Source organism: Felis catus, chromosome B1 (assembly GCF_018350175.1).
Source record: "Felis catus isolate Fca126 chromosome B1, F.catus_Fca126_mat1.0, whole genome shotgun sequence".
NCBI classification, from domain to species: domain Eukaryota; kingdom Metazoa; phylum Chordata; class Mammalia; order Carnivora; family Felidae; genus Felis; species Felis catus.
Genome location: NC_058371.1, coordinates 119867275 through 119880263, shown reverse-complemented (window position 1 = coordinate 119880263; position 12989 = coordinate 119867275). Strand labels below are relative to the sequence as shown.

Genomic DNA, 12989 nt, shown 5'->3' with positions numbered 1-12989 from the left:
GCAGCAAGCCCAGTGGGGCTTGAAATCACAAACCTCGAGATCACGACCTGAACTGAAGTCAGATGCTCAACCGACTAAGCCACCCAGGTGCCCCTTCACACACTACTAAATATTACTCCTGTAGCTTGCAAAAACATTCATTTGTACGCTGAACATAAATCTGTCAGGGGTAACTGTAATGTTATGTCATTATTATTGATAGAGGTATTATCCTAAGAAAATAAGAGGAAAAGTGGCATAACCATAGAGTTAATAATAGAAGAGTTTCTAGAATAATTAAGACCCATGTAGAACCCCTGGAGTTGAAGGTGAGCTGGGTGAGAAGGTTAAAACTGCCTTTTACTCTCCTCACTCCTGTTACAACCAGTGAATGCCTAAAGAAGAATATTTACTCCACTCATAGAAGAAGATCTTTAAGGCAATGAAAATAACTCTCTTTTTAGGAAGCATGGTTTCTAGGTTTCAAAGGAAACCCTTAGGAGAAAGGGCTATTCTTAGATTCTCTTCTAAAAGATTTTTTTTAATGTTGTTTTACATTTTAGATAAAATGATAATAAATGTTCAACCTAGAATGTTTTGGAAAGCAAGGGAAGATCACAGACGAGCTAAGAAGGGGAATCCAGTTATGTCTCATTTGCTTCCAAGTGCCTGGTCCTTAAGAGAAATATGTAAGAAAGGTTGTGCCCCACAGAGGCTAGAGGTGGGCTCAGGCAGTAGCAAATCACCTTGTGTCATTAAGCACACAGCATAGCCAATGTAGCGCCCTCTGGTGTTAGATTGGGAAAACGGCTCCCATGAGAATTGGGCTTTGGGTCCCGGGACTGACTCTACCACTTAACAACTCTGTGATTTGGAAAAGTTACTTAACCTCTCCGAATCTCAGCTTCTATTTATGTAAACTGAGATGATGGCATATATACTTCATGAAGTTGTGAAAATTAAGTAACATAACGCATTTAAAGTATCCAAGATGGCTGATCGGGATGCTGTGAGTACCAAATTAGTGCAACATACTCATGATGGTTCTGGTAACGGTAGTTGATGTTTTTCATCTTCATCTATGACAAACTTGTGACTCTTCACTTCTATTTTCTGGTCATTCCCTCATCAAGGAAAAACTACGCCAGCTACGAGATTGCATCATTGGGAAAAGGCCAGAAGAAGAAAACGTCTCTGGTAAGTAAGCTTTGTCTGTTATTCAAAAATGATAGAGTGGAGTCAACCAGGCCTGAAGTCAAATCTGCACGCCATCACTTCCCAGCTGCAGGACTGGACAGCGTCTTAATGCCTGGTACTCAGGTTCCTGTCTGCAAAACAGGAGTGATGATAGATATATCTGGAAGGGGTTGTGTAAGTTAACATATAGAACATTTTTCACCTTCATTGACCCAGAATGAACCTTCCATAAATGCTACGTTCTTTCCTTTGATTTCTATGAAAATTGCAAATAATTCCATTCCAGTTTACATACACACACACACACACACACACACACACACCATTATACAGATTACTGAATTATTAAGGAGTCATACTTTTTTAATACGGTTGAACATTCTCAATATAGTCAGTTCACACAATTGTGCACATGTGGATCATTTTAAATTGTAAATCTCAGGTTGCTTTCCCCTGCAGCTAGCATGCTTCTTGGCAATGCAGATTCCCCCTGCTAATAATTTACAGTCACTCTCACTGGAGGGGAAAAAACACTCATTTTAATGCTAACACAAACCAAACATTATTAAGATGGTAAATCTTCTCCAAAGATAAATATCACATTCCAAAATTGAAAATAAATTATGTTGTCACTAGCAGACCACTCCTTCCCCAAGTCCTTACCCCTGCACAGATAATTAAAAACTAACAACCACTAGCAAAGCTTGAAATTTCCATCTTTTCCATTTTCAATAAGATTGCGTAGATTTTAGCTAGTGCTTCATGTTGAAACTTACCAGAAAAAAATTATTTTCATATTATTAAATTGTTTTCTACTCTTCCCTAGAAAATTCTTTAAGCTATCTTATAAATGGTTTCTAAAAACAGAAATACACGTTCTAAAATAATTAAGCTCATAAACACAGGGCTAATTTACAGATAACTGAGATCTACAGATCTCTGTTGTAATGTGGAAAAAGGTTAAAATTTTAACAATGTAAAAAATTATATAGTAAAAAATATGTATACATACTTTGACTAAGGAATATTAAGTAGTAGTAGCAGCAGCTAATATTTGACTATCTACCATACATTGAGTATTATCTTTTTAATTTCTTATAATAACCCTTTGAGGTAGACATTATTACCAATTTATAAATAGGGAAACTGAGACTGTAAGAAACTAAGAAGCCCAGGGTGCCTGGGTGGCTCAGTCATTAAGCATCTGACTTCAAATCAGGTCATGATCTCACAGTTCATGAGTTCGAGTCCTACATCAGGTGAGCACCAGCAATGCTTTGGGAGAACACAAGCCCCACTTTCTCTCTCTCTCTCTCTCTCTTTCTCTCTCTCTCTCTCTCCCTCCCTCTCTCATTCCCTCTCTCCCTCCTAGGATTCTCTCTCTCTGCCTCTCACTCACTTGTGCCCTCTCTGAAAAAAGAAAGAAAGAAAGAAAGAAAGAAAGAAAGAAAGAAAGAAAGAAAGAAAGACTAAAAAGCCCCAAAATGCACAGATTAGAAACTACAGCCTAATTCTTTTTTAATCCAAAGTCAATGCTTTTAAACACTGGTGTCTTAATTAGGAATCAGCTAGTTCCCCTTCTAACCAAAATGGGATAAGTAGTACCAGACAAACCCTCCCACCGTACACAGCACTAATGCTAGGCAAAAATATGAGGCAGTTGATTTCAGGGAGTAGGCAGTTAGCAGTCTAAGACTGTAATTCTAGTGACAAAATTTATGCGGTCGTACAAAGCAAGGCAATCCTGTTGAAATGCGGAGACATGAGCAGAATCCAGGGCAACCAAAGCTTCTGGAATGTCTGTGTGGGTCACTGAAGAGGAGGTAACTCTGTAGAGAAGTAGCTTCAGAGGCAGTGAGGGACTCCACAAGTCTGCAGCCAAGAGATGAGCAAGACCACTCATGCATACAAGATAACAGCTTCTGGACACTGAAAGCAGAACAGAGACACTAGAGTTTGAGCAGAACCAGGGAAAAGCCAGACTGGGGATGTTGGAGACTTTGCCCTGCCAGAGTGGAAAAATCTTCCTAACAACTTTGTTAAAACACCTGGTATCCTGCTGTGACATCCAAGAGATATAATGGTTAAAGACCATGAGTTAGAGTGAGATCTCCTCTAGACCTGCACTAACAAACCTAAAACCAAACCCCTACAAGATACACATGGAAGGTAGTTTGTAGGCTCAGGCCCACTGCAGGCTTTAGAAAACACCTTGGGCTCTCTATAGGACAACACTGAAAACAGCATAAAACCAGGCCCATACAAGTTCATACCAATAATCAAACTGCCTGCTAAAATAAGAACTTACACTTTTTACTTATTAAAGGAATATTACAGAATCCAGAATATACAGCTGATTGTCTATAATTTCCAGTATTCAGTGTTTCCTAAAAATACTTTTCCTTAAAAAAAATGGAAGACATACAAAGATTAAGAAAATGTTATTCATAGAAAAAGAAAGCTCTCAATAAAAACTGAAATGGTCCTATTGTTGATCTTAACAAACAAAGACTTCGAAGCAACTCTTATAAACATAGTTAAATTAATAAAAAAAAATGTTGTTAAGGAGTGAATAAATAGGGAATCTATTGACATTTACAGGGCATGACGTGGAAAAAAATTAGAGTACATGTTTGTTTAAGGTGTACATGGAAGGTATACCAAAATAGAACATATGTTGGGCTATTTTAAAAGTTTCAATAAGTTTCAAAACATCTGAAATCTTCAGAGTATGTTCTCTGAACAATTTCAGTCTTTTGAAATCTTATATTCTCTTACTACAACAAAAAGAAATTAGAATTTAAGAAATTAAAAATACCTCTCAAAATAGTTAGGAATTAAGTACATTTCAAAATAACCCATAGGTCAAATAAGAAATCACAAGAAAATATTTCAACCTGAATGAATTATGAAAATACAACATATCAAAATGTGTGGAATGTAGCTAAAATAGTACTTAGAGGTAATTTTATGGCTATAAATATAGCAGTAGAAAAGAAGAAAAGCTGAAGATCAGTGACATGGGTTTCCACTTCAGGAAACTGGAAAGTGCAAAGCAGAGGTAAGAGGAAAAACTGTAAAGCTCAGATCAAAAATCAATAAAAAATGAAGGAGTTGAACGATAGAAAAAAATTAACAAAACCAAAAATTAGTTATTTGAAAACATAACTAAAATTGATAAAACTGTGACAAAAATGAACTGGAAAAAAGGGAAAGCGAGAGTAACCATACTGGGAAAGTGAAATGAGGCTATCACAACAGATCCTACAGACATTAAAAAGATACTAATGAAATATAATTAACTTTTTATTTTTTTAATTGTTTTAATTTTTTTTAACGTTTATTTATTTTTGAGACAGAGAGAGACAGAGCATGAACAGGGGAGGGGCAGAGAGAGAGGGAGACACAGAATCTGAAACAGGCTCCAGGCTCTGAGCGGTCAGCACAGAGCTCGACGCAGGGCTCGAACTCACGGACCGTGAGATCATGACCTGAGCCGAAGTCGGACGCTTAACCGACCAAGCCACCCAGGCGCCCCTAATTAACTTTTTAAATGCCAATACATTTAACAACTTAGGCAAAAAGAACAAATTAATTAAAAAACAACACTTACAAAACTAAAAAGAATTACACTTCTCTGAACATATCTTTCAGAACGTACTTTGAGAACTTTGTTAATATTTTACATATTCAACAAAAATGAGTCTGGAAAGGGGGCAAAATGGAATAAGAGCAGAAGAAAATGAACCTACACATATTCCAAATAAAAAAAACATCCACACTGAAAGGAGACAGAAGAAAAACTAACATAAATATAGAAAATAGTATATTCCAAGGATAAAAATAAAAGAAAAAAATCAATACATAAAAATGTATTCTGTACTCTAGTAACTAGGCTTATTTCTCTATAGGAGTATAGGGTAGCAATTTCAAAACTGCCAGTTGTATATTCTAAGACTGAGTAAATAAATGTACTATGGATAGTAAGAATCAGGTTTCCTATTATCAAAGAAAGGGGTAACTACTAAAGAAAAAAAGAAGGTTGGAATGAATTCTATGCTTCTAAATTGGAATTGGAGGTAAAAATAACTCCTGGCTACGAATAGATATATTACAAATAGATATAGAAATATGGTTGTATATATGAACATATACATTTCTTTAGCCCTATCTGCTGAAAAGGCCTAGAAGCAATGACAGCCCAGCACCAATGAGCACCTGTAGCATCTAGATCCTAGTTTACAAAAGCAAATGGCCGGTAAACATGTGAAAATATGCTCAACACCATTAGTTAGGAAAATGCAAATTAAACTAAATATCAATACACAACAAGTAGAATGGCTGGAATTTTTAGATATTGTTACAATAAAGTGATTAGGACATGGCAAAACTGGATATGCATTTCATACATTGTTAATGGAAGTAGAATGTGGTGTGATGACTTTGGAACAGTTAAATGTGCACCTACCTTATGGCCTAGACAAGCCACTCTTAGGTATTTTTCCAAAAAAAAAAAAAATGAAAACATTACATGTATCCAGACTTATTCACAAAATTTATAGCAGTTTATAATAGCTAAATCATAAACAATCCTAATGTCTGAGGGAAGAAGACATAATTATACTCTAGTATATTCATACAGTGGAATATTAGTCAACAATAGAAAGAAATACCTAGTATTACATACAACATCATGAATGAATCGCACGGATGCTATGCTAAATGAAAGATAATGAAACACAAACGAATACATTGTATAAGTTTCCATTAATCTGAAATTATAGATAAAACTAATCTATATCAATAGAAATCATATCAGGGTCACTAGAGATAATGGTGGGATGAGGATTGATGTTGGAGGCACAAGGGGATTTTCTGTAGAGATGAAATGTTCTCTATCCTAACCAGGTGATGGGTACATGGGTGTATAGATTTGTCAAAAGTCATCAAAAAAAGTAATTTGTACTATATATACTGAATATTGTTAATCTGAAAAAAGAGTGGAGTAGCTCAGGCAAAAAAACTATCAAAGCATAGTAGCAACACTTTTATTAAGTGTCTAACATACCTAAAATCATAATACCAGACATCAAAAGGAAAATAGACAAACGTAGTCAGAGACGTGGTTTCACACTTTGTAGTTGGAGATCAGTATTTGTTTAATCAAACTGTGAGATTTCATAGTTATCTCAAAGACAAGAAGTTGTCAAACAATAGAAAGAAGAAAGTTTAAGATAAATATTGAGCAAAACTCAGTAGAATGTGCTTTTTCTGTCTTCTAGATAAACTCACCATTGTGCACCATCCAAATGGTAAGTTTTTGGCATTTACTGAAGAATTTCAGACTACAAAAAAGCACATGGTAAATCAGTTTCAGTGTTAATGTAAACCTAAAATAATTAGGCAGGCCGGTGCAAAAACTCATATAGATTTTATATGTATATACAAAACCACTTGACATCCAAAATAAATTTGAGGTGATTCTAGAAGAGCAATGTAGAGGCATTGTTAGACAATACAAGAAGCATGTGCTTTGAACTCTGATTGACCTGGCCCTTCACAACTTACCGTTATGGCCTTTGGGAAATCACTTAAGCTCTTTAGGCCTCAGTTTCCCCATGTAAGAAATCTGCCATGGGGAGTTTCTATAAAGGCAGATGATAATATGTGCAAATGGGAGCTGATGCTTGATAAGCGGGAGTTATTGACAGAGTAAATGGAATTGGAGTAACACTTCAAAGGGTGATTCACATCAGTGTGGTAAGTAGGAATGTATGCAGAAGGTTGGCAAGATCAAGAAGAGCCAGAGGCCAACTGGGGAGCTCTGACTAATCTAGAAGCAATTGTCTACATTCTGAACCAGAGCAGTGACTGTGGGAATGGAGAAGAGCAATAGAACTGAGCCACGTGGCTGATGGGTGGAAACTGGAAAGCCTGTGGTAAAGGCAGGAGGAGCTGTGGCCAATGGGGAGTAGTAGGAACAAGTTTTCATAAGATGGCATACCTTGTGATAGACTGATCGTGGTCAATGGAGAAAAACAAAAAAGAAGAAGGCAACATTTAGTGAGGGTTGTTATTCAAAGGTGTTGGATTGTTTCTGAGCTGAAGCAACTCCTCTCTGTGTCCTGTAGTCAACTATCTGGGCAGGAGAAATTAATAGCATCCTTGCCAAGGGTGCCTTTTCAGTATTCCCTTTTTATCTCTTCAGTAGCTTCTCCTTACCCAATATATGCTACTCACAGCACATATTATTTTTTTAAAGTACCGAATAAATGAATCATTAAATATGTGAACAGCTGAAGAAATAGTAACAGAGTTTATATTTCTAGGTAACGAGAGTGCCCGCAATGAAAATATGTTATATAACACACCCTTCCGCAATAAGGTAGGTTGTATTTATGTTAATTTCTATAAAATGCAAAAAAAAAAATAACTTCTCTGTTGAGAAAGAATATGAGCCTTCTATCCTGACTATGCTTTGAAACGTTTCAACCAATATGAACAAAATAGGTTACATAAGCGTTTGTGTGCAAATTACTGTATGAACAGTAATTTAAAAGAATTAACTATTTAGAAAAAAGCAAAGAAGGAACTCAAAGGAAAAAGGCACCAAGGCCAAAGTATGGCCGAATTCAACATGTACAGACCAAATAAATCTTAGAGGAATCATGGATACATCTTTTTTAGCAATAGTAATATGGTAAGTCTATTTGAACCACAATGTATACAGTCCTTAAAGTCTAGCTGTAGGAAAAAATGTAAACCCAAAACATCATTCCTGTAAATATGCATCACTTCACATGTAGAGTTAACTGAAAATGAATTGCTAAAAATAACGCTAAGCAAAGAGAGCAGCAATTGAAAAACTAGTTCAAGACAATAATGATAACATCCTGACCACCAATCTTTCTTCAAAAATAAGGTGTGTCTTCTAACTATCTACATACGTGATGTCGGAAATGTTCATTGTTACCCAGGGTCATGTGGCTGCTGGAGTCCTTGTTACACTCCAGAATTAGAGCCCTTGGTCATTTCTCACAATGAACCAATTTTAGTTGACCAAATCTCAATAACCCTTTAAGCTCTCCTATGTTTTAAATAAATCATAAGGAATCACCAAAGTCATTTACCCTTAAGAACTGATCGAGTGTTTGCATTTCTGGATCATCCTGTGGCCCACCAGTGAGCTGCACATCTAATGAGTCTCCGGGGTACAGACTCAGTAGACTCACTGGGCTGTAGCAGAATCATGGGATACTACCTAGGCCTCTGAGTTTATGAAAATATACCTGTCAAACAAAGATCCTTCTACAACATCTGAAGGACTATGCAACCATGGCATATTTTTTAGAACAATATTTGGGGTAAGAGGAGATGAATACAAATTCCTAGCCCTTAGGCTATTCTCCCTCCAAATAAAATACAACTTGAACTCAAGGACTTTGCTGTAGTTGAGTTTTACAGTTCTTTCCTTTTAAGGTAGAGGACTGTTTTCCCAGTTGCCTCTATAAAGCTATTTTCCTGTGAAAGGCAACCATGACTTTATCATGTTCCTTTGTTTGGCCTTAAAATGGAGAAATGCTAGCTCTGTATCTTTTATTGTCTTTTTTTTCTTAGCTTCCTACTCGACTCCAAGCTGAAAAGGAATTTGGTTTCTGTTGCAGGAAAGATTACTAAAGAAGGTAAAATATCAGCTATATATTTTTTTTCAGCTATATTTTTCAGAAAGCTTAAGGCAGGCTTATTAGGGACTTGAAGGAATCATTTGTCTAGCAAACAGAATACTTTAAATATTTCATTGTCTTCTCCTGAAAGGATAAACATGTGTATTTTTCAAGCTAAAGGTGATTGTTCCTTAGAAAGATTTATGTATAGGGGTGATTTTATGCTAGCTAATCAATTTCAATTGATGACCCATTATTCACTAATACATTTCCTGTGATCTCACTTTCAGGTTATTATAATGAAACCCAAAAATCTGCAGACACTGTGCTTTCTGGGTGAAGCATGCTTGCATTTGGATTGCCTGCTGTCTTCAGGGAAAATACTATACTACAAAAGCAGAGGCAAACCTCTGGATTTCAGAATTTGTCATTGCCACGATTTATTGGCATTAACCTGCTTCAGATAGGTACATCAGGATTCAAATTGAATGCCATAGAGTGATTGCATTCTTTGACAGTTCTTGCATTTTACAATGCATTTTGCCACTGAAGCAGCTGTTCCCCATTTTGAAAATTAAGGGAAAACAAAAACAGAGAGGTGACAACTTCTCTGTAGCAAAGATATTGTGCCTGTTTGAAGCACTCACCTGAACAGTTTACTCCTTACTCCTTACCTACTGTCTTTAGAATGACCATGAAAATACACATTTGTTATAGATATATATGCTTTTTAAGTTGCTGGTCCATTTTCTGAATTTCTGACATTCAAATCTCTAATTATTATTGCTATGTTTTGAGAAACCTTCTCTTACTTAGTGCCTATTTGCATGTAACCTTGAGAATATTATTTCTTAACATTCTATAACTCAAATTAATATACATTTCCACAACCTACATTCTTTAAAAGGCTTACAATTTCAGCAACCTATTTCTTAAAAACAACTTACTAGTGTAGAATAGAATGCAGTGTTACCATTCTGTGATTCCCATGCACGATTCCTGCAAATAAAATGAATGTTTAAAACTGTGTCTGACTTTCCAAAATAAATGCATAATAATTAACCCCTAAATTCTTCTGCTTACCAGTTTTCAGAAGGAAGCCTCCTGAAAAAAATTTTTAAACTCATTTGATTTCACTGTGTAGTCCCCATAAAGTAAACACACAAGCGATTTTGTCTAGCTTCTCAACAGTGATGGGAATATCTATTTTAAATGATTCTGCAGAATATTGATCACAGGTTTCTCATGACTATTAACATTCTCAAATAAGCTCAAGGTTTAAAAAATAATACATACATTTGATTCATCCCTAATAGAAGATGCTTTCATCATGACATTTTGAAATCTAGTCCATAGTTTCACATGCAGGCTTTCAAGAAATGGCATGGCGTTCCACACACTGAGCTCCCACTTGTGTGGACTGTCCCACCCAAAGAGTTAAGGAAAGCAGTAGGAAAACTGACTGCTTTTATATAATTTTCCCCATCTCTAAATTCAAATATACGTATTATCTCTAAAGTAAGAACATCTATATAGGCCTGTGACTGATACCTAATAGTTTCACCACTGGCTTTATTGTTATTAAAATGTAAAATCCAGTGACAGGTAAAATGTCAACTTTTCTAATTATAAAACAATTAGATTGTCTCTTACCTGACAGTCAGTTAAGGGTGTAAGAGGAAGACGAGGCTTGAATATTATTCAGGTCTTTAACATAGACAGAAATCTAAAATCAGGGCCTCCAAATACTACTCTTATGAACTGGACTAACTTAGAATAAAACCATGCAAAAAGCCCCCTTAATAGCCTTTTTCCCAAGAAACTCTGCCCTTGAAATGTTACCACTTCGTCATCACAAACAGACATGGAAAATAGAACCCTAAAAATAACTGAGGGCTTCCTCATGTTGCCTCTACCATGGCTCCTCCCATCCTTGACTGATTTGGAAGATGGTTAGAGAAGGTTGGAGTTGGGGGATCTGGAGGAATCCATATCATTACCTGTCGCAATGGAGAAAGAGATGAAAAGTAGAATACAAGAGTGGAGGAAACTAATCCAAATTTAGGAAAGACCCCAACCGAAAATGCCCCATGGAGGCAGTGTTTTTTCATCTCTGGACTCCATCCCTGATATGTAGAATAGTGTCCATTCACTATGAGCCGCACAATAGAAGCTTTGCATTCATGATAGAAGAGATCAGAGGACAAGACAAAGGAGCAGGGGAATAGACTAGGAAGATGTGAACTTTCCTTGGAGATTTGGGGGCATTTCTCAGAGAGCCCTGACCACTGCTAGAAGGGGAAGACCTACAGGAGAGATCTTTTGAAGATTGTGTGCTGATTCTGGAAGCCTGAGCAGCCAGTAGCTAATATACCTTATCTTTCCCATCATCCCTTTCTTACATCGGGTTGGTTTCCAAGCCATTACTCCTAACTTTTGCCAAAACCCAGCCCCTTCCTCAGGTTCTTAAATTTACCAGAACTCTGTCTTCTAAAGAAATTTGAACTGGCACTGAATATAATCAGAGTTTTATGTTTAATATTAATTCCCTTATTTTCTACCTAGTCAATTCTCTAGGATAACAAAGAGGAAGCATGTAGACCAATGGTTCTTAACTGGGCAATTTTGCTTCCCTTGCCCCAGACTTTTGGCAAATCTGGCAGCATTTTTTATTGTCATGGCTATGGAGAAGGTGCTTCTGGCCTCTGGTGTATAGAGACAAGTGATGCTAATTAACATCCTATAATACCCGAGGCAAAGAATATCCAGTCCAAAATATCAGTAGCACCAAGGTTGAGGATCCCTGATCTAGACTAGACAGTAAAATAGGATTAACACTTAAAAGAGTGTTGTTAAAATAAAAATTTAGCTTTATACAGAATTTTCTGAAAATTCTGAAATTAGAAGCCCCTACGATAGTACAAATGAATGTCTTTGTTTTGAAGTGCATATGCCTTAAGCTTAAATGGATAATTAAATACTCTAAAGAATGGATGACTCTAATATAATTTCATAAATCAAACATTCAATTAAATAATAGAGACTCCAATTTTTAGAAAATGAGACTATTCTCGGCATTGTTCTAGTAAGTATAAACCTTGTAATTTGAGTCATTATTATATCCTATTTGTACACTAAGTATTTGCTCATCTGAATTCCTTCTTGTTTCCTATAATGCTATGGGGTCTGAGTTTAACAATTTGGACCTACCTGAATTTTACTGCCTCTTGATTTTCTAAATGGGTAAATATTTAGGAGAGAGGTCAGCACCATGACCTGATCTACTACGTCCCAGCTGATTGGCTCAGAGCTGGTATAAGGCCTTGCTTGTAGCTCTTTGTGTAGCTGTACTTGCCAGCCATCTTGTTGGCCTACCTTATTTTGTGGGGCTGACCTTTAAAGGCAGGGACTACCATATAAAAAGGTAAGATTCTCAATATAATTGACCTCAAATTTATAAATTACAGTATATGATTTTCTCAACATTTTTATCTTCAAAATGCAGACAATGCTTCTAATATAATTTCCTGGTTATTAAATGACATCAGATATTTATATAAGCAGTGCAGTACTTCATTCAAGAGCATGGGCTTTGAGGGAAGACTGACCTAGTTTGAATATAGGCTGAGCTATGTCCTACCTGTGCAAAACCAAGCCAGTTTTCAGTCTCTTGAGACCCATTTAATCATTGGTAAGTGGAGGTTATAATACCAGTGTTAGCACAGATTGTCTGAAAATTAAATGGAAGGAGATCATTTAATTAATTTATCATCCAAGAGGGCAGTTTTGATGACAAAATGGAGTAGCATTAATGATTACGATAGAAAAGCAGGTATAAACTGGGTCTACTCCAAGCATAAACTGGAATATGTGGGCAGTCTACTTAAATGAGATGTAAATGTTTAGAACATTTTGGCTAGGAGTAAATAATCAGTGAAAATGGCTTGCAAGAAAATAATCCTCTGTGAAATGTGAATACTGTGTGATACACTAGGCTGGCTTGTTATTAAGCATATTCTTCCAGCATATGACTAAAATCTATATCATTATTTAAAAAACCAGTGACTACAAAGTGTGGAATGACCACCTGGATCACCCAGAAAGATCAAAAGCCTTGAGGTGGAAAAATCCTTCAAAATCCTGTAAAAT

The 12989-nt window shown here is 36.2% G+C and overlaps 1 protein-coding gene across 1 annotated transcript in view; it reads left to right on the top strand.

Annotated features, from left to right (window-relative positions):
- BANK1 (B cell scaffold protein with ankyrin repeats 1) overlaps positions 1 to 9867 on the top strand; it is a 311535-nt gene extending 301668 nt beyond the window's left edge. The window contains exons 14-18 of the mRNA XM_045056738.1: positions 1113 to 1176; positions 6459 to 6488; positions 7506 to 7561; positions 8841 to 8858; positions 9131 to 9867. Of these exons, the coding sequence (XP_044912673.1) occupies positions 1113 to 1176; positions 6459 to 6488; positions 7506 to 7561; positions 8841 to 8858; positions 9131 to 9307 (345 nt within the window). The 3' untranslated portion in view covers positions 9308 to 9867. The remainder of the gene's footprint in view (positions 1 to 1112; positions 1177 to 6458; positions 6489 to 7505; positions 7562 to 8840; positions 8859 to 9130) is intronic.
- The last annotated feature ends 3122 nt before the right edge of the window (positions 9868 to 12989 follow it).